Raw genomic sequence first — 27566 nt, 5'->3', positions numbered from 1 at the left:
GTACTGGTACTTTTTGTGTCCACCTGGATGTGTGTTTTATATATTTTATCCTTAAAATGGTATGCATGCCTCGATTAATATCTTGTTACTTTTGGCTCTTTACTTACAATATAAAGATTAAAGTACTGTAACAATGTAAATGTCCCCTCTGTGGGAAGAATAAAGGTAGGCTATTGTGATTCTGAGATAGACCCAACTGCTGGCAGTTAAATAGTATTGAGTAATTTAGAAATTAATAATATTCTGTATACAAACATGACATACAAATCGCTCGGTTTCGCTGTTATTTATATTTCTTCAATATTCTAGGGGTCAGTGGCTTGTACAATATATTGAAAAGGTCTTTTTTTAAAACATCTTCTGAGCAGATTATAATATTCCATTTTCAGGAGAACAGGTCCGGCTCAGTCGATAATCACTTGAGTTAAGCTAGCTGTGTAGGAAATGTTAAAAAGTGCATTATTTCCAATTGAAATATTTTCTCTTCAATCATCATTTTTTTTCCACATAAAATTGATAATAATAAAAGGACAGAGTCTGGGAAAAGAGAGCTGTTGATATGGTGTTTCTGTCCCCTCCTCATAATCATAAAATGTTTGGAGGAAACGCTCTTTAAAGAGCAACTTCCAGGTTAAAGACACCTGTGAATAAACGTGTAGGAAAATGATGAATACACTAGATTTTCAAAAAGATATACAGAAATATACACTACAGTGACATCTGGCGCCGTTTTTGTAAGAAATGTTCACTTCCGCATAAAAAAGCCTCGACACGTGACCTCCTGCGTGTGACGTAACATGGGGGAAACAAGGGGGAGAGCGGCCGGTGTAACGTATTAATAAACATGGATCCCAATGCTAGTTTCGACACAGAAGACACAGAAGAAGTTGAACATGAATATTCGAATGCATATGACGGACCACAACTAGGGCTGGGCGATATGGAAAAAAATGTTATCACGATATGTTTTTCCATATTGATCGATCTCGATTCTTATCACGATATGTAGTTTTTGCAGATGCTGCCAGTGTGAGGGACATCCTGAAGCTTGAAGAAACAAGAGATTCACTGAAACTTTATAATAAAGTTTAATGCCTTCCAATAGTGAGAACAAAATGCTTTCGCTCATACAGAATAAAAAAACAAAAACAATTATTAAATAATAATAATCTCAAATATTTGTACAAAACCAAGGCAGTACAAAACCAAGTGGGTCAGACCCTCTGACACATTAAAGTGCTAAACATAAAAAACATGTGTAATGTGTAAACATAGTAAACCAGTCACAGTTATTCTACATCTTGTGCAGTAGTGAACATCATTTACCCCATTACAGGTTTTTTGCAAGAAAGACAAGTCTGTTCACCACATCTGGCTTTAAAGCTGCCCTATGGCAGGACACAATATTGCCACTTGTACTAAAAGCACGCTCTGAGGGTGAGCTGGTGGCAGGAATACATAGATACCGCTTTGCCAGGAAGCTCACTCTGGGGTATGATGTGCAGTGGATTTTCCACCATGCCAGGGGGTTGGTCTCACCGTCTACTTCTGGAGCTAGCAGGTAACTGTTCAGTTCAGCCTCAACATCCTGCTCATCTGTTAGACTAGAGGTAGAAACAGAGTAGGACTTCTTGAAAAAGCTGCCCAGTGTCTTCCTCTGCATTTTGGCTGGTGGAGCTGAAGCTGTAGCAGTAGCAGTAGCTGTAGGTGTGAGAGTAGACTGTGGTGTGCTCTGACAGTCACCCAGGATCTATGCCACAGCTCTGGATTTCACAGCCTCTACCTTGTCACCTTGGATGTAGCGGGTCTTGAACCGAGGATCAACAAGAGATGCCATGTTAAGGAGGTCATCAGTGGCATCATCATCATACTTTTCATTCAAATATGTGGTGATAGTAGTTTTGATGGCCTTCGTTAGCTCTGTGTCATCCTCTCCTGGCTTCAAGACCTCTGTATTGAAGAGCTGTAGGACAGGTTTCACACAAGAGACACTGACATGTGCTTCACCAGAGAGGGCATCAGTGAACTCAACAAGTGGATTAAGGGCCTTGTGTACAGACTCCAAGACCTCAATGTCTTGCCATGAGAGAGCCAGGTGCCTTGTTTTTCTATCAGCAGATAAAACCTTTGAAATGGCCTTCTCCTGCTCCAGTACTCGTGCTATCATTGCATGGCGAGAACCCCACCTGGTAGGTGATTCTGTCATCAACCGGTGCTCAGGTAGGTCGAGCTCCTTTTGTGCAGCTGTTAGTTCTTTTTTCTTCTTCCATGAGTATGAGAAAGTACTAACCACTTTTTTGCTCACACCCATGGCTCTCTCTATTCTCTTGTCTCTCACACTTCGCTCTGTAGATGACAAAAATGTAGTATTATTAGTATTAAGTATTATTTAAAAATTAGTTTCTGTCTTATAATAATAAATCATAATATTGTCATGACATCCTTGATATGAAAATCAATTAGACTACACACATAAACATATTTTTCCTCAATTTAAGTTGAGTACAGTGATAGAATATAAACTCTTCATTCAAATACATCTTAGATGCAAAATGTTAGTAATGATCGAATTATCACCTAGTATCAGTATCAATAGTTATAAAGTGATAGCCTGTACATTGGTTTATTGAGGCATGTAAAGTGAAATAATTTTGTTTTCAGATACATTCCTATTTCTATTCCAATTTATACACATCAGTAATTACCAGGTGCAATAATTACATAGGCTACTGAGTCCCAGTTACCAATTTTGAGAATATACTTTATGAAGAATAAATCACATTGTTACTATCATTTCATGAGAAGAGGTAAAAATATACATTTTATTCCAGCTTTATGGGCAACAGTGTATAAGAATACGAATCATTACACTGAGCTATTATTAGAGCTGAAAATGTAGCCTTTGACATCATCATGAACTTTTTTTATTATTAGCCTATCATCATGAACTTACCAATGGCAAGGTGCAGTCGATGACCAAAGCACTGCAGCCGGGACCAGCCTTTGAGGGAAACAGCCTTGACAACGTTTGCACCGTTGTCTGTTGTGATGCACACCTGTCGGTCTTCCCTAAGGCCCCAGGATTTGAGTGCATCCTCCAGCCCCTGGCCGATGATTTCCCCAGTATGGTCCTCTGGGAAGTATGCTGTCTGTAAGCATTTGCTGTGTAGAGCCCACTCCTCGTCAATGAAATGAATCGTGAGACTCATATATGGCTCCGATGTACGGCTAGACCATAGATCGGTGGTGGTGGCAAAGTATTTAACATCATTCAGATGAATTTCCACCTTACGACGGCATTCATTATAAAGCTGTGGCATCGCCGTCCTGGAAAAGTATTTTCTACCAGGGAGCTCGTACCTGGGGTCTAACACTTTGATCAGTTTCCTGAAGCCTTCTTTTTCCACTGTGTACAGGGGCATCATATCTTTAGCGAGGCAATAAGTGATAGCGCTCGTTATAGTTTTGCTCCGCTTTGACTGTTTTTCATACGGGGCAATGGCTGCAAAGCACGACTGGATGGATTGTTGTTTATTGATGTTACCGGGCGACGTGTGTGTGTGGCTTAGCTTCGTGTGTGGTGTGCTAGCTTGAGCCCGCAGTGTCACACTCTCTGTGTAGTTAGTGGGGTGGTGCCTTTTCAGGTGATTGAAAAGGTTAGTCGTATTCCCCGTCCTGGCTGGTACTACCCACCGGCATATTTTGCAGACCGGCTTCGTCTGCTCCTGGTCGCTTTTGCCGTAACCGAACCATGTCCACACAGCTGACGTGGTGTGACATTTTTTGTCAACTATGTCTTCTAGTAGGCCTACGGTGTCGCTTTCGCGTTCGCCAATAATTTCACTTTCACGGTCCTCTTTAGTTTCGCTCATTTTTGACAACTTCTTTGTTCATCCCTTTCTCCCTCTGTCTTCAGTCTCACTCTGTAGCCACGCTGCTCGCTCGTGGGCGTGTCCTACCGGCATACAGCAGCCAAACTGATACTGGTGTTGTTGCGCCTAGGCGGCCTACTTTTTATTAAGATGTCATATCGAATAATATGTCCCAAGCATAATATCGCAATCGATCAAAATTTTATCGCGATCCCGAACCGAGATCGAATTATCGCCCAGCCCTAACCACAACCTTATAATTATGAGCCTGCTATGCGTCCAAGAGACCAGGAGCAGCCAAGGATTAGAAGAAATAAGGGCCATCAGAGAGAAATTGAGCTGTGGTGTGAGGAGAACCAGTGGAGAACTGGGCAGCTATCTTGGTGAGTGACCGGCGTTAGCTACAGAATGTTAGCTAACGTCACATCACAACATTGTGGAGTTAGCAATCATATATCAGGCTATAACTAAAGTAACATTGATAATATAGTAACGTTACTGGCAGGACTGTTGATACTGATCCATAAACTACCTAATGCAACTCCACACTACGGTGCTGTGTACCGGAGGGGAGACGCGAGATATGGCTGATACTTGACGATCTGGCGGAGTAAGGTTGTGGAGCCTCCGTTGATATGCCGTTGTAAATGGCTTGATGGAAAGCAGGTGTGTAGTCGGGGAGGGTGCACAGCTGATTGCAGCAGGTGAGTGGAGGTTGAGCTGGGAGCCAGGAGTGACAGCCACCACGCACACACAAACAAACAACACAGACAGGGGGAAACAAACAAACACAAAGGAGACGGCTGGAGCAGTACAGCCACCACAGCGTTACCTAATGCAACTCCACACTACGTCTTACGGTGCCGTGTACCGGAGGGGAGAGAGAGAGCAGCGAAGGGGGCGGGGGAGAGAGATGTAATACGGTTTCCTGATGAAGCTGTGGCGAGTATGTGCTACAGGGAGGTGGATACACAACGCACCCAGGAACGAACGCTAGCTCCGGTCCTTTTCCCGTGAGGGAAACTGTGGACTCGATGTCCTGACAGGCTGGTATTTGTGCAACCTGCACAAACACAATACTGCACCATGATTACAAATGGTGAAATACAATGTAAAACTACCGAAAAATACCAGCTCACTAAAACACAACCGCTCAACTCAACGCAACTACTAACTATACCTGCGGTCAGAGAGCGGAGATGTTTACCCTTTGTGATGTAATATGACGCGTTTTACGTAAAAAAAAAGCCGTTCTCATTCATAACACTCCGTTCGATGTCTCACTATGGGATGCGCCTCATCGCGGAGCAAACGGAAGCATCAATCTCATTACGCCAATCCTGATTGGCTGGTGATCTTGACGTCAGCGTCAGGGAATCCACCCACCCTATAAGTAGCTTGCGCCACGTCGCAGCATCACCTCTTCTCGCTTCAGAGCACATCTCGATATATTAGTAGCCGGGCTAGCTTAACAGTCCACGGACTGAACCCAAAGCTAACTTTCGGTCGACGGGCGCTCGCCGGCTACTTTTCTGCTTCGCAAGAAGACTGTTAATACTAACACACCAGTTAGTATTGCAATCTACCTCGCCGTTTCTTTCTTCGGAAATAAAGGTAAGGTTTTGATTTTTCAAGCTAGTAACATACCTGTTGCTAGCTTGCCTTCCCTCACTACCGACACCACCGTAGCGAGGACGTTTTTACTTTTTCTCTCTCACACCAGAGGAGGGGAAGATAAAAAGGTATTAACACACCAGTTAATATTCTTTGAGAATAAAATTGTACACCGTCGCTTTTTCTCCGGATTAACGACAGGTCGGGAAATAATTTTTTCTCAGCAACGTACCTGTTATGAGCGTGTCCTCTCCACGCCGTCACCACGGCGAACAAGATGGATGCTTCTCTCCCTCACACCAGAGGAGTCTGCGGGTTGAAGATATCAGGCACAGACTCACACCAGGTCTGCTCGTCCTGCCTCGGGCTGGAACACGCCCAGGAGGCTATCGACAACCCCGGCTCGTGCGGGCATTGTGCCCGCTTCACCATCAAGAGCCTCCGCCGACGGCTAGCACGCCAAGCTAGCTTGTCAGGACAGGACCCCCTCATGTCCACTGATTCGCCGGCCAGCAATCAAGACGTGGGGGCGTCCGCCGCAGAAATTGAGCCCCGCGCTGTGTCAGGCTGGGGCTCAATAACAGCGGCAGCCGCTGAACCGGAGCCCCGCGCCGTGTCAGGCTGGGGCTCCCAACTGGACCTCACCATGGTCTCGCCCGCGGAGGATGTCCTGGAGTTGGTCTACATGGAGGACGAAGAGGATGCCTCTGAGTTCCTCCTCTCCGACTCGGATGAGCAAGAAGATGATATCTTCGTGTCATCAGCTCAGGCTGCAAAGCCGGGAGCGATGGCTGCTCTCCCGGGCAGTCCTTCGCCCAAGTTGCCTCACGTCCTGCCCGGTTCAAGGTACCGAGGCAGCAGAGGCCACAGCCCACCCCGAGTCCCCAGCCCAGGCAGGAGACGAGAACGAGCTGGCCGAGAAAATCTCCGGTTCCGGCAGCAGCCGTTCAGGCACAGCCGACTCAGATTTTCAGTCACCAGTCTAGGAAGAAGAAGCGGGCGGCCTGACTGCCTCCTCTCCTCTCCTCGGTGACAGAGCTGGATGTTCCCTGTTCCCCAGCTCCAGATGTGTTTTCGGGATGCCACCAAGCCCCCATCTTCCCACCGTCTCGAGTGATGCCGCAACGCCATCCTCAAGTTCACGCCAGAAGGGAAACGGACTTAATACCAGAGACAGCAAGTTCTGCGATCTGCCTAAGTCACAAAAACACATGTCACAAATACCGTTGTTTTCAAATAAACCATTTTTCACTGTCGCATCCAGGCTTCAAGCCGAGGGCGCAGTCCAAAAAAATGAAAAGAAAAACAATAAAAACAATAAACAGTCTGTCACCTGTCCTTCTTTTGAGTGCAGCTACGGCCTCTCTCAAAAGGTGGATAATAGATGGGTCTGTGAAGGCACCACCGCCACGCGCATGTGCAGTGCCGGCTGGAGCTGTGAAGACACCACCACCATAAGCATGCGCAGTGTCGGCTGGGGTTATCAACCTGGGGTACCGCCGTGTTCAGACTTAGAGGGCCCCATAACACAATAAATAGAGACTCAGAGGGAAAGAGACGTGACATCTCCGCTCGCTTTAAGGAGCGAAAGGTGGAAGATGCTCACAGCTTCTGCTTGGGTTTTCAAGACAGTTACACGGGGCTCCAGGCTCCAATTCGCTGTCACCCCCCCTCGCTTCTCGGGCTTTCTGTATTCACAAGCCCGGGGAGAGTCAGCCCATATTCTGGAGCGAGAGATTCTCTCGCTACTAGAAAAGAAGGCTATATCTATAATACCCGCCGAACAGAGTCAGAGTGGCTTTTATTCCAAGTATTTCCTCGTTTCTAAACGGGAGGGAACGGAATTCGGCCAATACTAGATTTGAGAGCTCTGAACAGCTATCTCAAAAGATACAAATTCAGAATGCTAACTCACACATCTCTGCTACGTCTCGTGCGACAAAACGACTGGTTCACATCAGTCGATCTGAAAGATGCGTATTTCCACATCCCGGTATATTACCCACACAGGAAATATCTGAGGTTCGCATTTCAGGGTGTCTGTTACGAGTACAGAGTACTTCCCTTCAGTCTGTCTCTCAGTCCAAGAGTGTTTGTGCGATGTACGGAAGCCGCGATAGCCCCGTTAAGACAACAGGGTATTCGCCTGGCAACCTATCTGGACGACTGGCTGCTTCTCGCACAGTCGAAACAGGAGGCTATTACGCAGACAAATATCCTCATAAAACACCTGCTCGACCTGGGTTTCATAATAAACACAGAAAAGAGCATGTTGTCCCCAGCCCAGACTGTACTCTAACAGGGTCTACACCTGAACTTGGTGCCCTTTACAGCCCGCCTGTCAGCGGAAAGAGAGTGAAAGCTTTCAGAGCTTGTCTCGCTCATTTCCGGCTGCGCAAATATGTTCTCTTCAGATCATGTCTGCGGTTACTGGGGCTCATGGCGTCAGCCATCCTGGTGGTACGACTGGGACGCTTACACATGAGGGAGTTTCAGCGCTGGGTAGCCGCCCTCAGACTAAACCCCGCGCGTCATGGCGCCCGGAGAGTGATGGTCACTGTGAAATGCGTAATGGCACTGCGCCACTGGCTGCACCCGACTTTTCTAGTACGGGGCGTGCCTATTAGGGATGTGCATCTCCATCACTGAGGCCGATGCGATGCGCATCTCGATACGTTGCCACGATACGATACATTAACGATACCTTTGAAACACCAGGCGATGCGATACGATACGATTCACCCCTGTTGCGATACAGTTCGATACGATTTGATTCAACATTATGCGATTCGGGGCGATACGATGCGATTCACCATGATGCAAAAATAATGATACTTCAATATGGTACGACAGAGGATTTTTGTTTTATTCCTTATATGCAGCAAATCATACATTAACAAAAAAGTGCTTTACATATTTGGTACTGCACATCCCATCATGCCGTTTATTTTTTTACCTTTAAAAGCTCTCCAGAGTACAATAACACCTCAGTTAAACAATGTAAGGATGCATTGCTCATGATTAACAATGTGCAAATAACAGCTACCATAGTGCAATGCCCATACAGCTGCTGCCTGATGTGCTGAACACTCATAGGCTAATTCACCAGTGAGCAGAAAGCAGTGGTTTCTATATGAACAATAAAGAAAACAAATAACCTTTCACAAACAGGTATTTCATAACTGCTTACAGTAAGGAAGACATTTAAACTGTGATTGGCCGTCACAGGCCGCTGTAAACTAAACACCACTCTCTCTGACAGAACACCTCACTGAGTGATTTAACTCATATGTCTCACTTTCAGGTTTCTCTTTTCAGCCGCAGACCCCATGTCGCCTCTTTATGTGCGTCGCTAAGTTCCTCGAACTACTTGTGTACTTTAAAGCGGCTCGGCATCATTAACAATTTGCGAGTGATTTTTCAAGTTGACCGTCTGTAGTATATAGTACCGCGCACATATACCATCAGGACGTTACTGATGGGGTGAGGCTGCGGAGTGATACTGTGTGTATGCAAGTCCGCATCTAGGACGGATCTATGTATCATGGCTGTAGACCTGTTAAGTAATAAAGATACCTCATACAAAGGTCTACGGATACCTTATTACTCTCCATGACCTGCAGTCAACTATATAGCATAAAGGACTATTACACCGTCTTTCTTGAACAATCCGAAGTGTTGCCAAACGTTTGATTTGTAGGTATTTTTCGGTGCGCTGTGTTTCTCTTTCTCCTCAACTTCCGTGTGTGTTGATAACTGAGACTCTCGTTCTCCGCAGTGGCGAAGCAAATATCAAAGATCGTCTCTGCTGAGCGTTGACAAGATGAGGGGATTTTATATGAATGAATCGTTTTTTTACCGATGCAAAGACGCTACGCAATCGATGCATCGCGAGTTCAACCCGGTTCAACCCAAACTGTAGCCGATGTGCACTCTTTCAACCGGTGCACTCGCATCTTGAACGTTTATGCCGGTGCACCGATGCGAATCGGTGAATCTTAACATATCTAGTGCCTATGGGTGCTGTCCTATCGCGGAAGGTGGACACCACCGACGCATGTCTGACGGGCTGGGGAGGTATTTACGAAGGTCGACCGGTGAGGGGTCTCTTCCAACGGTCGCACATAAATTACCTGGAGCTTTTAGCGGTGTTCCTCACCCTGAAACGCTTTCTGCCTTTTCTCAGATGACACCATGTCCTCGTGAGGACAGACAATACGACCACAATATCGTATATAAACCGTCAAGGGGGTTTGCGTTCTCTCCAGTTACACATGCTGGCACGCAAACTGATCTTGTCGAGCTGCGATCATCTCCTCTCTCTGAGAGCGACGCACGTACCAGGAGTGATGAACCACTGTATGCAGACTGGACTCTACATCCAATGGTTGTGAGTCAGCTGTGGGTGCGTTACGGCCGAGCCCCGGTAGATCTGTTCGCATCAAAAGAAAATGCTCATTGTCAGCTGTTCTTTTCAATGCGCGATCTAAACGCACCGTTAGGCGTGGACGCGCTCGCGCACGTTTGGCCTCCGGTCCTCCTGTACGCGTTCCCACCCCTGGCTCTGATACCCCCAACTCTGGCCAGAGTGAGAAAACAGCGCCACACACTGATCCTGATAGCTCTGCACTGGCCTGCAATGTACTGGCTGGCGGAGATTTATCAGCTGCTGTGCGGACAGCCGTGTCAGCTCCCCCTACGCAGGGACATACTGTCTCAGGCGGGGGGGACGATCTTTCACCCACACCCGGAGCGCCTGGCCCTATGGGCCTGGCCCGTGAGTGGTACAATCTGAATACAGTGGGTCTCCCGCAGAAGGTGATAAACACTATTCAGAGTGCAAGAGCTTCCTCCACCAGGTCTCTCTATGACTGTAAGTGGAGGGTGTTTGAGGAATGGTGCCTTCAAAAAGGGCACACCTCTTTTCAATGTCCTGTTGGGGTGATTTTATCATTTCTACAGGACCTAATTTATAAGCACAGAGCTTTTTCTACGATCAAAGTATACCTGGCTGCTATTGCTGCATGCCATGTGGGCCTTGAGGGTAAGACGTCTAGCCAACATCCTTTGGTCTGCCGTTTTATGAAGGGAGTTCGCTGGCTCCTCCCTGTTTCCAGGTCACTGGTGCCCTTATGGGACTTCTCAGTGGTTTTAGATGGGCTCACTCGAACCCCATTTGAACCCCTGGAAGGAGCTGACATGAAGCACCTGTCGCTGAAGACAGTGCTGTTACTGGCCCTGGCATCCGCCAAGCGAGTCAGTGATATTCATGCGCTCACTGTACATCCTTCGTGCACTCAGTTTGCCCCGGGGCAAACGAGGGTGTTGCTGAAGCCCAACCCTGCCTTTATACCTAAGGTGGTTGGTTCATGTACCCCAATTGACATTGAGGTATTTCCTCCGCCGCTCTGTGTTCCACCGGGGAACAGCGGCCGAATTTGCTGTGTCCAGTTCGTGCTTTACGCACTTATATGGACAGGTCAAAAGAGTTTCGTTATAGTGACCAACTCTTCATATCCTGGGCTAACCCTCAGAAGGGCAAGCCCGTTACCAAGCAACGGCTCTCCCACTGGATTGTGGAAGCGATTGCTTTGGCCTATGCGAGTCAGGGTTTGCAGGCACCTACGGGTCTGCGTGCTCATTCGACTCGGGGTCTGGCTACATCCTGGGCTTTGTTCAAGGGTGTTTCCATCCAAGACATTTGTGCAGCGGCGAGCTGGTCCTCGCCGCAGTGCTGGTCCTCGCCGCAGTGCTGGGCCCCGTGTTGAGTCAGAGCTCTACCTGTTAAGTCCTGTTTGGTTTGGTGATTTTCGAGATAAGCTTTTCTGGCAATACGGGAGCTTCAATATCCCATAGTGAGACCTCGAACGGAGTGTTATGAATGAGAACTATAGGTTACTTACGTAACCCCAGTTCTCAGAGTAACATGTAGTGAGACGTCTCACCAGACGGCCCTCCTTGCTAAGGTGAAGCGAGAAGAGGTGCTTATTTTGAATGACGCTGCGACCAGGGCTCGAGCTTAAGGACGTCCCGTCGTCCCGGGACCGAAAAAAATAGTGTCAGGGAGGATAAAAAATAATTTTGGGACGAATTTTGGACGAGAGTTAAAATAAAAATACCCTGCTAACTCTACTACAAACGGCGATGAAAATGAAATCGACTGCACGTTGTGTGTAGCACACAGTTATTAAACCTCCTTGTCAACATAAACACACAAAACATTTAGCAACCCGCGAAACACACACACACACTCACACACACACACACACACAGACAGACACACACACACACACATACGTAAGCTGTGCCCATGGCTGTCAGCCAGCCGCACAGCTGGCTGTACCCGCAAATTCCTGGCCCGCAAATTCGCGGGTCTATCTACAGTAGGCTATGTACTGAGTGTGTGTATTTCCCGGGTTGAGTGATGTAAAATGACAATGGTATCCCGTGGAGGAATTCTGAAATGTTTTACCGTTACATCACAAAAACGCACAGCAGAACCAGACCCTGGAGCGCCGGCCTCTTTATTTACTTACTCCACTTCATCCCCTATGGGTAATAAGGCTGAGATGAGAACCCTCCATCGTATTTAGTCCTTAGCAATATGCTGCGCCTCTCCCCATGTATGGATGGGTACCGAGCCCCGGTATTAAACGGGCTCCGCCCGGGCCGGAATGATTAAAGACAGTGTTAACGTTAAGCTCAGACGTTATCTGACTTTTTATCGGTACTGGAGACATTTAAAAAATATGTCATATGTAGTATTGCTACATAAACATTATATCGCAGTTTTAGTTTATCCAACTCCGTTTATAATATGCAATAAGACTACAACATGCGTCTATGATGTATTTTCGAGCTTTCCAATCCAGACGAGATCTCTCTCTCCCGTCTGTGTGCGAGGGGGCGGGGCAGTTTGTAAAGGTCTCCTGACTGTGTTACAGACTGTCCTCCTGGTTAGTGGTTACTCTGGGTTCTGTCTTCAGGACAGAGTGTTGGATTTTTTTGTTAATTGGATGGGACTTGATTTGATTCAATATTAGTAATTTTCTCGTTTGTGTGTTTGTTTAAATATATTTGGCCTTTGTCATGTGATTGACTGATTTACTCAAATAAAAAGATTGATGAATTATCATCGAATGATTTGTATGATGTTTTATTTATGTTAAAGGTCACTTTGAATGATTTTAACTAATGATAAGTAGTAGAAAAACTAATATTTTAAATTTGGGACGGTCCACATTAACTTCGAGACTGCTTAGATTGTATTTCGGGACGGTTCCGGGAGGATGGTGAAAAAAGTTAGTCGAGAGCCCTGGCTGCGACGTGGCGCAAGCTACTTAAAGGGTGGGTGGATTCCCTGACGCTGACGTCAAGATCACCAGCCAATCAGGATTGGCGTAATGAGATTGATGCTTCTGTTTGCTCCGCGATGAGGCGCATCCCATAGAGAGACATCTCAGGACATGTTACTCTGAGAACTGGGGTTACGTAAGTAACCATAGTTTTTAAGAGCAGAGCTCAAAATTGCTCCTTTCCCTCTGAATTCCTGCCCTTATGTCTCGTAAAACATATGAAATCCTACATTCACTTTTTTAATTGTAATTTTCAAGCAAGTTTAAGCATAAATGTAGACAAAAAAACAACCTGCAAGATGCTCTTTAAGTAATGCCTAACATAAAAGACAATGATTAGCTAGGATCTTAAAGTGCACATAACCTTTGCTCATTTCCATCTCTAGACGTGGAGTTTGGAAAATACCTTAATGTGTAAAAAAATAACTATGTATGATTGTCGAAATAGGAAATTATCGGAAATTATACAATGAACGTGGCTCACCGTCACGAAGACGGTTTTATTCTGAAAAACTAGGGCGGAAGTGTATTTCGTTGTTTCCGATGGTGGAACTCAGACAGTTATGTGAATAAACCATAGGAATAAACCGAATAAGCCGCTGAACTGGACTATCCGGTACCGTCCGGTACCAACAAAGACCCACATACATCGACTCATTGACAGGTATTTATAGAACGTGTGATAAGGTCAGAAATTGTGCGAGTGGACATTAATGTCACGGAGCTGAAACGCTTTCCTCTTGGTAGCTAACGCTAGCTAGCCGGCTAGTGAAAACACCCAAAATGGCTGTCGTGGTCTATGACGGATGGCTCTGTATTTCCCTGTTTACGTTATTATTTCTCGAAACAATACCGCATGTACATTACAGTAAACAAACGTGTGTATAGGTAAAACAGACGTGCGCATTTTAGTTTTAATGCAAATGTTACCCAGGTACTCGTGATTGAGAACCATCTATCCCGCGGGATGTAACGTTACTTAACGAGCGCTATCTGAATATTGAGCTGGTTAATATGACGAGACGGAGGAGAAATACACTGTGAAAATATGATGTAACGGAAACTTTATTCTTAACTAATATCTGAAATCTCCAAATAATTCACATACATGTATATGTTGACCATGTTATAGTTTGCATGTACTTCAGTGCGTAAAATAATCACTACTCGTGCCATCTATATCACTTCCGTACGGTGGACGGGAGGTGCAAACGCGGAACAACGGCCAAAAACGCACAGATAAGCAGGAAACAGCTGCAAATAATGAAATGAAAAACAAACAAATCCTGAAAACAAATACAACCAAAAAACGCTGAATTTACAGAAATTATGCAAACTAAATTCAACACACAAACCCCGAAAACAAACACAATTGAAAAACGCTGCAAATACATTAACGATATGCAAAGTCAAAAACACATACAAACCCAAAAACACATAGGCTACAAACCCCAAAACACACAATGCTCCAGGCCTCTATGGGGCGCGTTACGTGGAAGAGATTGATATCTGACCAGACATAGAGAGAACGAACTAGAGGGATGGAAATTGAAGCCGGAGGAAAGAAAGTTGATCGAATTGTTGCAGAACTCGCTGCAAAAATAACAAATACATCTTGCAGCAGGTTCAATATTAATAGAGCCAATGTATGGGATGGAGCAATCCGCGGCTTCAAACGTGCCTCATTCGACCCCTCTCATGAGATGTCAGTCAAGTTCACTGATGATGAGGGACAAACTGAGGATGGAGTGGAGACTGGTGGTCCCATGCGTGAGTTCCTGACCCTCCTTATGGAATGCCTGAGAATGCGAAAAAAGCATCATGTCATAGCAACTGTTTCAAAATCTGATTCTAAATGTATAATGTTCTCTATAAAGATAGAATTAATACACAATTATTAATGTATCATATAAGCTGTTTTGTGTATTTAATGCATTGGTCTACAATTTAATGATGGCTTCTAAATATTTTACATAAACAGACAATGAAAAAATGTGTCCTTCATACTGATAACTAGTGTATGCATCTGCAATTAGTATTCTAAACAGAGTAGTGTGTTGAATCCTTATTTCTTGCATTTGAAACAGATACAATACAAAAAAGTGAACTTACTGTTGTGTTCAACTTCTGCCAAAAAGTGTACTTTTTTGCCACAGGAGCCACAGAACACTTGAACTGTCCCCAGATGTTGGCCACAGAAAGGACAAAACATGGCAGCCTGAAAAGACATACATTGATGTAGTAAATCCATTTAATCAAGTCAATCAAAAACACATAGTCTAAATAGTGGTTAGCTAAATAAATAGAAAGATACATCATGTTTACCGTTGAATCTGTGTCTTGTCTCTCTCTCCTTGAATGTCTTCTCTATATTTTTTCTTGAGCATGTCTAATGCAAACTACTCTCCTCTCATTACTTTGTCCCTCTTCACATTGTATCACTTCTTCGTCGACCATAGTTACAGTATTGCTAAAGCTCTGTATAGTTGCGACATCTATACACAAATACATATATATAACAGGGTGTCCGCGGGGTCTTAAAAAGTATTAAAAGTTGATAAATCAATTTAGCGAAAATTAAGGCTATTAAAAAGTATTAAACGGCATTTTCCAAGGTATTAAGAAGGTCCACAGCAACGACAACATGAAACACCCTTTAATTTACTGAAACGACATGTCGGGAAACCCCCTCAAGGCGGCCCCATGCATAGCGCGCCGTAAAATGCTGCTTTTTATTTTAAGTTTTGTTGCCTTGCTCCGCTCTGTGGGAGTGGAGCTACGGTAACGCTAATGGGTCCCAAGGTGGGTAGACCGGCATACACAACGCTCTGGGGGTCCAACGGCTCCATGTGTAAGCCCTATATGATCATTTTCTGATAACGATTAAATAGCCCCGCCTCCCTCTCCCCACGTCTCCTGCTGCTGCTGGGCTGTCAGAAGAGGGGGAGGAAAAGAGAGGCAGGCACCGTTTATTAAATATTATTATACAGAGAACAGAGTCGTTATCAATTTGTTTTAAAGCTCAATAAATAACAAAGAAGACCTCTGACCGGCACTTTTCTAATTTTGTATGGAAGATTTAAACTTTAATGGACATATTGACCAGCGGAATTCTTTTTTTAACGGAAACTGCCGCGCGGTCCCCTCGTTCCTTGGAAGAGGCGGAGAGGTGGGTGTTTTTCATCTGCTGGTGGACTACCTGAGAGATATACAGCAGAAGAACACGCCGTCCACCGCGGAGAATAAACAGAAGGGCAACCATGCTCCGGGGTCTTCTTCGCTGCTTTTGGTGTATTTTGTGGCAGCAGCAACGCCACTTACAGGCCTGGCATATGTACTACAGCGTTTCCAGCATTTCCAGCGGTCTAGTGTGAACGGACACGTTAATGAATCGAATGCGTGTGAACTAGGGATGTGCATCTCCATCACTGAGGCCGATGCGATGCGCATCTCGATACGTTACCACGATACGATACATTAACGATACCTTTGAAACACCAGGCGATGCGATGCGATACGATTCACCCCTGTTGCGATACAGTTCGATACGATTTGATTCAACATTATGCGATTCGGGGCGATACGATGCGATTCAACACGATGCAAAAATAATGATACTTCAATATGGTACGACAGAGGATTTTTGTTTTATTCCTTATATGCAGCAAATCATACATCAACAAAAAAGTGCTTTACATATTTGGTACTGCACATCCCATCATGCCGTTTATTTTTTTACCTTTAAAAGCTCTCCAGAGTACAATTGTATAACACCTCACAGTTAAACAATGTAAGGATGCATTGCTCATGATTAACAATGTGCAAATAACAGCTACCATAGAGCAATGCCCATACAGCTGCCAGCCTGATGTGCTTAACACTCAGAGGCTAACACACCAGTGAGCAGAAAGCATTGGTTTCTATCTGAACAATAAAGAAAACAAATAACCTTTCACAAACAGGTATTTCATAACTGCTTACAGTAAGGAAGACATTTAAATTATTATTGGCCGTCACAGGCTGCTGTAAGCTAAACACCTCTCTCTGACAGAACACCTCACTGAGTGATTTAACTCATATGTCTCACTTTCAGGTTTCTCTTTTCAGCCGCAGACCCCATGTCGCCTCTTTATGTGCGTCGCTAAGTTCCTCGTACTACTTGTGTACTTTAAAGCGGCTCGGCATCGTTAACAATTTGCGAGTGATTTTTCAAGTTGACCGTCTGTAGTAATAGTGCCGCGCACATATACCATCAGGACGTTACTGATGGGGTGCGGCTGCGGAGTGATACTGTGTGTATGCAAGTCCGCATCTAGGACGGATCTATGTATCATGGCTGTAGACCTGTTAAGTAATAAAGATACCTCATACAAAGGTCTACGGATACCTTATTACTCTCCATGACCTGCGGTCAACTATATAGCATAAATGACTATTACACCGTCTTTCTTGAACAATCCGAAGTGTTGCCAAACGTTTGATTTGTAGGTATTTTTCGCTGCGCTGTGTTTCTCTTTCTCCTCAACTTCCGTGTGTGTTGATAACTGAGACTCTTGTTCTCCGTAGTGGCGAAGCAAATATCAAAGATCGTCTCTGCTGAACGTTGACAAGATAAGGGGATTTTATATGAATGAATCGTTTTTTTACCGATTCAAAGACGCTACGCAATCGATGCATCGCGAGTTCAACCCAAACTGTAGCCGATGTGCACTCTTTCAACCGGTGCACTCGCATCTTGAACGTTTATGCCGGTGCACCGATGCGAATCGGTGAATCTTAACATCTCTAGTGTGAACGGAAGACTTTTTTGCGTTTGCGTATACGTTTTACCATATGTGTCCTCGTGGGGCCGGGGTCTAAGCCAAACTATATCCGGTCACAGAGATCTGCTATTTTAAAGTATAGTCAACACATATCGACCCTAAATATAGTCTATATTAAGAACGAGAAAAGTCTTAACATATGTATCGTTTTTTGTAAACATATGACAAATGTGTGAGGGTGATGACGTCAGAGCATCGTCCTATGTGCCGGGGCTTAGCCCCGGACAGCCCCAGCCCAATTGAACCCCTGGTATTTGTGAGGGAGCTCGTATATGGCATTACCCCGCTGAAGCTTAACAAAGTTGAATATATTTCAAAGTTTTGTCAAGTGTTTTGTTTATTGGTAAAATACTGGTTTCTAATGGTTTCTGAGGAGTTTTACTGGAAAGAAAGAGCACAGAGTCTACAGAAGCAAAAAAGCAGCATACTGCATTAAACCTGACCTTCACAGAGAGGTTGAAGTTCATGTGGAAAGGAGGCTTCAGTAGTCTATCTGCACTCTGTTTAGTTGTGCTATCTTACAATCAATATAGTAAATGTGAGGTAAAGTGTGTCGCCAATGTAACAGGTTAGAACTCGAAGTTGCGATGAGGTCTTAAAATGTATGGAAAGGGTCTTAAAAAAGGTCTTAAAAGGTATTAAATTTGACTTCAGGAGTCCTGCATATACCCTGTATAAACAAACTGCTAAGAATGTCTCTCTCTTCAAATGTTTCCGCGGTACTCACTATAGCCCGTGTTAATAGCCGCTTTCACACCAAGTACTTTGCCGTACTTAGTGCCGGCACTGCGTTTTTGTAGCGTCATAAACATTTTTTTTATTTGCACTTGTCAGTTCGAATTAGGGCTGGGTGATATGGTCTCTAAATGATATCGCGATATTTACTGACTATATCGCGATATACGATATATATTGTGATATTCTGAAATGTCCTCTAAAACACATAACATTTTTTTATTTAACCCCTTGATGTTTACAGTCACGACAGTATGATGATTCTAGTAGTCCCTGCAACATATGTCTGCATTAAAAAAATCGACTAATAATGAAGAAAATTAACACATTTGTTGCAATAGTAATTTATGCACTAACTAGACCCTCCAGAAAAACGTGATTCTGCGATCGCAGAATTTACCGCATAATCAGCAAAATGGCGCAGATTTTTAAAAGGCCGCATATTTATCAAAAGGCCGCATAATCCGCGCATTTTTCCACACAAAGTTGAGAAGAAAAAAAGTTGTCTTGACGTGACGTCATCAGCTCGCGCATCACAGAATGTAAACAACACTGTATAGAGTGAACGTGTGGAGCTCACACGATAGAGAAAACACCAAGAGGAAAAAATCTAATCCATCTCATTTAGCGACGAACATTTCTACTAAAGACCGGGCAAAAAGTGGGGGGAAACTATTCTGCACCCCGTGCAACTGTGTGTTGGAGCATAAGAGAAAATCGACGGTGACAACCCACTTTGATTCATTCAAACATTCGAAAATGCTTTCTGCTGCTGCGGACAAGAAAGCCAAACAACGCACGTTAACCGAGGCATCAACCTCCAAAATCCTTTCGAGGGCTACAAGAAACGAGGTGAGTAGCCTACAAGATTGAAGCTGGTCAGATAACGAACGAGTAAATGAAAACAGAATGAGGCGGAGAAGTGTGTGTGGGGGGGGGGGGGGGGGGTGTGTGTGAGATTAAAATAGCCCAATTGCTTTTACAGTAAATAAACATTGAATTTGTTTAATTGAATAGTAAAGGGGTTTAACGTTAGTGGCAGGTTGTGTGTGAGAGAGAATAAATAAGACAGCCCAATATTTAAAACAATTGTTATTCCTTTTTCCCGCATATTTCGCAACTTTCCGCATATTTCGCAACTTCCCGCCATTTCACCGCATAAAATCACATAAAAACCCTGCATGTTTAATCGCATAATCAAGGATATTAGCCCGCATAATCAAGGAATTTAGCCCGCATAATCAAGGATTTTTGCCCACGTTTTTCTGGAGGGTCTAACTAACTACATTACTACTTGTACTACAACATTTGAATAATCAGTTCTTCCTCATTTTCCTCAATTGTTCATATTTGGTTTATTAAAATAATGATATTGTGGTCATTGTTCAAAAATGTCTGCTATTATTATGAGTAGTATTATTATTATTAGTATAATGCGCTTTCTGTCTTCCTGTCATTATCAGGAGTTAGACATGTAATGGCTATGTATTAGATTAGATTAGAACCTTCATTCTACTAAACTGCTGGGACATTTCCCTATAGCCAATATCTTTTTATATTGTCTACTCTTCACTTACTTGTCAGCATAGGTCGGCATTGATGTAAAGAGCCGACAGAAGACCTTGTTTATATTGGCATCATATTGAGAGGTGCAGTGACGCGTCCTAAAACCAGGAAGTAAGCTGCTGGTTCCCTCGACAAAAAGCAATGGGATTTCTCCACAGGGTTTTGGAAAATAGCTGGAAATAAGGTCTTTGGAAAACAAACCTGTTTAATAAATGCACGTTTTGTTCAGCCGGATAATATCCACATGTCTACCCTACTTTTATAATTTTCGAATCATAAATCTAATCGATAGATTATAAAAGGGTTTTAGGACGCGTCACTGCACCACTAGAAAACAACTCCATCGATCAAGCTGGCTGAAACTTTCTCTCCCTCTTCTTCTCATGCTACCTGTCACTCTCCTTTAACTCCTCCGGTGACTTTCTTTTATTTGAAGATAGTTTTTTGCCCGGCGCTCACGGGCAAACGGGAGCCTGCTCGCGCTGGCTCCGCAGTAAACAGCTGTTTGCTTTTCACCCAACAACGACAACCGCCTCACGAAACGCTATGTTGTAGCGTTAATAAACGAAACAATTTAACAACATTGCTTGTCAAAATACCTATACCACAGGACAATTTAATTTTTTTTAAGCAATATTTTTAGTGGCCCGAGCGGGCAAGTGGAAAGTACGTTATTACTCTTCGTTGGTGCGCGGGGCTTATGCTAATAATGCTAATGCCAGCAAATACAATAGCGGCTTCACAAAACTTTTCAGAGTTTTACGGGGTGTGGTTTGCAATTCGCCCAGCCAATAGAAATTGGTACTTTTCTCCCCAGGATAGTACAACCTCTCTAGCAGGCACTAAACATGCGGGTAAAAGTTCCCGGCACTAAGTACTCTTTTTGGTGTGAGCGCGACAAGAGGGGTACTAACGGAACTAAACGGGAAAAGTACGGAGAAAAGTACTCCGGTGTGAACGCGCCTATTTACTTACACTCGATTTGTCATCTCTTTTAACAATGTTCTTCCCTCACTATATCTTCTCTTCACGTGAAGCTCTCCTCTCCTCAGCTGGTGTAGTAGTTAGGGAAGCTAACGCTAGCTGCGTAAATATGACGCTCTTTGTATAAAAACAAAACTTACCTTCTTATATATCGACTTTGTCCACTTCAATCAACTTTGTTTCCTCCGGCTTCAATTTCCATCACTCTTGTTTGTTCTCTCTATGTCTGGTCAGACATCAATCTGTTGCACGTAGTGCGCCCCCTAGAGGCTTGGAGCACTGTGTGTTTTTGGGTTTGTATGTCTTTTGGGGTTTGTATGTGTTTTTTGACTTTGAATATCGTTTTTGTTTTTGCAGCGTTTTTCTGTTGCGTTTGTTTTCAGGGTTTGTGTGTTGTATTTAGTTTGCATAATTTCTGTAAATGCAGCGTTTTTTTGTTGGATTTGTTTGTTTTTCATGTAATTATTTTCAGCTGTTCTGCATTTGCACCTGCCGGCCACCGTACCTCTGAACTTTACAAATAAAACAAGGCAACCTGAGGTGAAGCCAGTTACTGACAGTAGGGCTGCACAATTATTATTTTTTCATTATGATCTCTACCAAACAAGGATTTGTAATGTAATGATATTTTCACATAATTTGCCCTTATCAAATAATGTGCTTACTGCGATTTGGAAATTACAGTAGAAATAATCAAATATTGTGTGGCAATAACTGAAAGTTGCAAACAATGCACTGAGTTAACATGGCCTATATTCAGATGATTAATGCAAATATCTTTCTGTTGACCAAGTGCGGATGGTTTCTATAATTTGTATTTAATGTTAAAAGTCCTGTGGGAAGTTAGCCCTCTGAGTTAAAAGAAAGAATTTGCTCGGATTCTCTGACTCTTTTGATGATATTCTGGACTGTAGATGAGGATATTCTTTGCAACCTTACATTGAGAAAAGTTGTTCTTAAATTGTTGGACTATTGGCTCACGCAGTTGTTAACAAAGTGGCAAACCTGGCCCCATCCTTGCTTGTAAACGACTGAGCCTTTCGGGGATGCTTCTTTTATACCCAAGCATGACACTCACCCAATGGACCTGTTCCCCTGTGGAATATTCCATTCAGCATTACTTAACTTTCCCAGTCTTTTGTGACCCCTGTCCCAGCATTTTTGGAACGTGTTGCAGGCATCAAATTCAAAATGAGTGAATATTTGCAACAAAAAAAAAGTTTATCAGTGTGTACATTATACATGTTGTCGTTGTGGTGTATTCAATTGAATACAAGTCTACAAAAGGATTTGCAAATCATTGTTTTATTATTTGTTCAACTTCAATCGGAATTGGTGTTTGTAAATGGTACTTGGCTTAACCTTTTAACCTCCTTCCCTAATATTTTCTAAGATGATTGGCAACAAAAGCTTCTCTAGTTTGCCCAGCATAAAACTAATAGATGATGATAGGTTGCTCGGCTTGGTCTCTTAAGAGTAGACTTGTCCTCAAAGACCGGAGAATTTCACCAAACGGATTGTGCACACCAGCTTATAGTATATTTATAACATGAACTTAAACATGATGCCAGGGTTGACTGTTTTCTCATGAGAGTATAAATTGAGTGACACTGTGTTTTGAGTAAAATGAGTTTGTAGATCTTAGTTTAATGAAAACAAGCAACAACTCAGCCCACGTTGGACTCAGGTACAGTATATAGAAAATATGATACAGTTGATAGTAATAAAAATAAATACATTGTGAGCCTATTAACATGCTGTTCAATATGTTAAGTTAGTGCTTAACATTTGTATATTATTTATCATTAGTGTTATGCAATAAAAACCACTATAGTTATCTGCGTTTTTACTTTAATGCATTGGAGAAGATGGTAAGTGTGATAAGAATGTGTAGACATTGCAATGATTTCATGTGAGCGGTATTATACAAGTTTCCTTGTTGTGTCCCAGAAGGTTAAATCTGTAAACGGTGTTTTTGTTTTCATGGTTTTCAGTAATTCAGTGTTGCATAATGTTGCTTTGCTCTACCGTCCTGAAAGAAAAGCACAGCAGGACTACAGTAACGAGGTGCAATTTCTTAAAAATGTTTAACAAAAAAACAACAAACAACATAAGGAGTGCGCCAAAAAGGACTTCAACTGAAAGCTACTTCTAAAATGAGAAATTAAATCTTGTTCATCTGTAATAGTATATCTCTGCTTTCCACCTCACAGCCTCGCTGTGCACACCAACAGTAATTTCCAACGCGTTCCTGCCCTTGGTTTGGAGCCCAGTGCAACATTGTCCGTTGCCAACAGCACCAGAGGGACCCATTTCATATTTGGACCTGCGTCGTCGTCTGCTGCTGCTGCTGCTGCTGCTGCTGCTGCTGCTGCTGCTGCTGCTGCTGCTGCTGCTGCTGCTGCTGTGACTGCTCTGACATTGGCTCAGATTGAGACTAGGGCGCAAATTGCCCTCCAGCAGGTTGCCACTCTTGCAACCATAACTATTGGCAACCAGTATCACAACAACGGATTGTCAGTAGCATTGCTTCCTCATCTGGCTCTCCTGAACTTTCATCAGGTATATGCTGTTGGGGCAAACATTAACAACAAAATCTACAGAAAAAATCAACGGAATCCGTCTTCTGCCATGTACCACCACCACAACCAGCAACAAGGGCCACCGCCCTTCTCTAATGGGTCAAGGCCTCCCCATCATCAGCCAGCTCAAAATCCACATGCAAATCGTTCTCCCTCCAATATGTTGTCCATGGGTTTCCAGTTTCCTCGTCCCACCCAGCTCCCCGCGGAGCTAGAGTCTGCCCTGGCTATCCGGGGTGCTAGGGACATGGACCACCGCCTCATTGACCACACAAACCGACAGAACCAAGGCTCAGGTTCTGGTATCAGCCAACATGGAAGCTACGGCTCCAACCAAATAACACCTACCCCTGATAATCAGCCTGACCATCAGCAAGGAGTAGACTGGTCAAACTACCAACCTCCATCTAAACTGTTTGCCAGTCCTCCACCTAGTAATAGCCACCAGTCCCAGCGACACCAGGGGCCTCAACAGCAGCCACAGAGCAGCCATGCTGGAACAAGCATGCCAAACTGGACTACCACTGACTCTGCTTCATCCACAGCGCGACATCCCCATGGTGGCAGGAGTGGTGGCGGTGGGGATGGTCAGGCTTTGTACACGCCTGAGAGTGCAGGAAGCATCTTGGCTAGCTTTGGACTTTCTAATGAGGACTTGGAAGTGCTGAGTCACTACCCAGATGATCAGCTTACCCCAGATACTTTACCATTCATACTCCGTGACATCCAGATCAACAAGTCAGGCACCCAGAAGACTGTGGCTCCCACAACCTCCTCTGCGTTTTCACGTGGGATCCATGATCCGTCTGCTTCCAACTCTTCAAAATTGGCGCGTTCACGCTCACCGGAAGTGCCCAGTCTGTTGACTGTTACACAGACAGCAGGTAAAGTCATCGACTATGGTCATGCAAGTCGGGCAAAGGAGGAGAACAATACCAGAGAAACTTTTAAAAGAGAGCCACTCTCCAGCGAAAGGACAGTTAAAATGTTCCCATCTTCATCAGCCTCATCGGCTCCAAAATTAGAAAAAACTGAAAAGCGACAGGTTCGTTTGGAACACAGTGAATCAAGCAAGCACGGAGACCGGGACTATCGCAGGGCGGATAGCGACCATCGCAAGAGCAATCGAGCATCAGGGGGAAGATTTACACCATCATCCAAATCTCGTAATCTAAACCAAGACTACAGGCGTGAAGGACCCAAACCTAGGCCCTCACCTGAAACCAAGAACGAAGCTTCCTCGAGGCGGTCTCTCTCCTCTTCATCTGGCTCCCAACCTCACAGCAGTAGCAGCAGCAAGAAGTTACCTACTCCCATCATGATAAGTGATTTCTCAGCTGTGTCTCCAAAGGTGTATCCCCATACCTGCTCCCTGTGCCACACTCAGTGTGATCAGGAAAAGGTGAGTGCCAAAAATGCCCTCCTAATGATTTCTGAAAGGAAAACCTTCATTTGTATGTTAGTTTTTATCCTATATTTCACCAGGCCGTTAGAGATGACAGTGATTATGTTGTCATTTAAGTTGTGTTTTACATGTTTTTTTTCCACTGAAATAGTTGGGAACTATTGCTATAATGACCCACCTAGCTTGTAGAAGCCAACCTTTTTGTTTCGAATAATCAATACAAACTATTTATACCCCACATTGTGATGACTGCATTTGGCCACCATCATGCCTGGTAGATATAGTGAGGGCTGAAGTGAGTTCCGATGCAGCACTGCTAATTGCTGATAAAAACACTTAATACAATCTTCTCATGTCTCTTGTTTTTGGTGGAACAATTATTGAATTGTTCCATTAAGAACATTTGTTAACACTAAACTCACAAAAGTTGGTTTAAACTTATATAAGACTATATATATATATATGTCCTTTATTCAACAGAGATTTCAGTTTTTCTCTGAGAAAGTCTAGTGCTCTGGTTTCTCATGTTCTCAAATGGTGTTGGTTTGACAATAAGGAGAAATAACTTTTTTTTCCCTTTACGTTCCTTCAGTAATGTTACAGTAATTACTTGACGTGAGTGGGACTATCTTATTGTATAATGCCAAGGGTAAAATTTAAAACGGTCCAGTACATGTGGAACCAATTTAACTGCCATTTATGTCAGCCTAATTTCCTGAATCTATTGGTCTAAAGATTTCCCTCACATCTACAAAAATGTCCTTATAAAAAATAATAAGCATTCTACCCTAATGAATAGTTGGTCGCTTAAGGCCTTTGCCATCATAGCGCCTTTTCTGAGCTTTTTCTAATTGACTCAAATCAGAACAGAGCACATGCCCTTGCATGCAACCGCCTCGTGAAGAAGCACTCAACCCAGAAACTTTTTTCGGAGCACTCCGCTATTTTTGTGTGGCCACTTCAGGAGCTTTGAGTTGGAAATATTTTCACTCTCAGATAAGTGCAGTGACGTCACTGTAGAAATAGGAGGAGAGGCTTGTTTTCGGTATGTCTTTCAGACAGAAACCCTAAAACAAAGACAGAAAAGCCCATCTGTGGGTGTTGAACTTTTACCAGCGTGCAAGGATCGTACTCCCCTCTCTAGGCTGACAGACTGAGCACCCTGCCAGCTATTTCCTGCCAGTAGAGGCGCTATGTGGACACATGCCCTAAAATTGATTGATCAATTCTATATACTGCGCCTCTGGAGAAAGTAAACAAGTGAAAGATAGGGAATTTTTTTTTTTTTTTTTTTACTTTGCTGTCTTGAATTTCATATAGCATAGGTAACAGATTGGTGGATGAACAGATCATAAGGTAATAATTTGTTGAATAATTTGTTTGATTTGTGGTCATTACTTGGGACATAATAAGTTAACCGAACAGCATTTGGTCCAAGAAGATTAAAAACAATTTGTTTGTTTCTGCTAGTGTAGTGTGTTAATGGGGTAAACGTATGGTCACAGTGAAGATAATGGAAAGTAGAATGCAGAATATGTCTTACAGGACTATATTTATGCAAAACAGAAATGCAAAACAATAATTAGTTATTGAAATTAAAGGAAGTCAAAGATCCAATCATGCTTCTGTCTCTGTACTTACTATTTTTACTACTCATTATTTCAATGTAGATGGCCTGGTTAAACGGTTGCTTACTCATTTGTTTAACTTTATACCTGTGAATTGTGATAATGGTTTTGTTGCTGAATATTTATGTTGGTGTCAGATTGTGATATATTCCTCTCCCATTTGTCGTTTTTCTGCAGGACTGGTTTTACCATATAAACACCGTCAACCACACTGCTGCCTGCAGAGACCTGCTCAACAAGTGAGGGCACTACTAATGTTCTGCTAAAGTCTTAAATTCATCAGTATATATTCACTATTATGCTGTAGCTACTCAGAAAAAAGCATGTCAACATTAAAAAAGGAATTTCTAAAGAGAATGAAACAAAATATGGGAAACACAACCCAGAGAGGCTCTTAATGCTTTTGGTTCAATGGTCTTCTTTCACATCCAGAAGGGTGTACTACAAATTAGTTGGTTAGGAGGCATGTTGACCCAACACCAAGCCGTTTTCTGTTTTACCAAGGTGGCCCTGGACCAGGTTCAGAGTTTAGGCTTGAAATTAGCACTAACTAGATCCTTTGAAAATAACCTGGCTTTATAGTCAATCTGTAAGTGGTACCTATACTCAGCTGAGGGAATCATTTTTAAATGTAATCATGTTGAGCCATAAGATCACATTAATGCCACTAAGTAAAGCCTCGCAATTACAGTAGCGCATACTGTATGCATCGCACTACCTTTCCTTCTCCGCTGCAACCTAGCCATTGGCCAAAACTGTCTTTTAAAATGTACTTCCTATAAATGTGCAGCTGGTATGCATTTATAATCCTCAGTATTCAGTATTCATTTTTGTGTGAAGTTGTGTTTCTAAGGTGTACCTTTTGCTGGTTTAGTCCACTGTACCCTGATAGAAAAGTCCTCGGTCTCAGCCCTGGCGATTTTCGAATTTGATAGTTTCTGGCATCGTGTGTGTGTGTGTGTGTGTGTGTGTGTGTGTGTGTGTGTGTGTGTGTGTGTGTGT

General features: G+C 43.5%; 1 protein-coding gene and 1 long non-coding RNA gene across 4 annotated transcripts in view; one reads left to right on the top strand and one right to left on the bottom strand.

Annotated features, from left to right (window-relative positions):
• LOC307033882 (uncharacterized protein) overlaps window positions 1–27566 on the top strand; it is a 59662-nt gene that overhangs the window by 1225 nt on the left and 30871 nt on the right. For all 3 annotated transcript variants that reach the window (XM_079672513.1, XM_079672512.1, XM_079672514.1), the window contains exons 2-3: window positions 23163–24933; window positions 26742–26803. In XM_079672513.1, coding sequence (XP_079528639.1) covers window positions 23163–24933; window positions 26742–26803 — 1833 coding nt within the window. The remainder of the gene's footprint in view (window positions 1–23162; window positions 24934–26741; window positions 26804–27566) is intronic.
• LOC307025198 lies at window positions 1886–3100 on the bottom strand. The gene is made up of 2 exons (XR_013804109.1): window positions 2954–3100; window positions 1886–2346 (listed from the first exon to the last, which is right to left on the bottom strand). It is a non-coding gene; the product is annotated as an uncharacterized lncRNA (long non-coding RNA).

The sequence above is a fragment of the Notothenia rossii genome (assembly GCF_949606895.1).
Source record: "Notothenia rossii genome assembly, chromosome: 1".
Taxonomy (NCBI): Eukaryota; Metazoa; Chordata; class Actinopteri; order Perciformes; family Nototheniidae; genus Notothenia; species Notothenia rossii.
The sequence above is the reverse complement of the archived record's forward strand: the minus strand, read 5'-3'. Positions and strand labels throughout refer to the sequence as shown.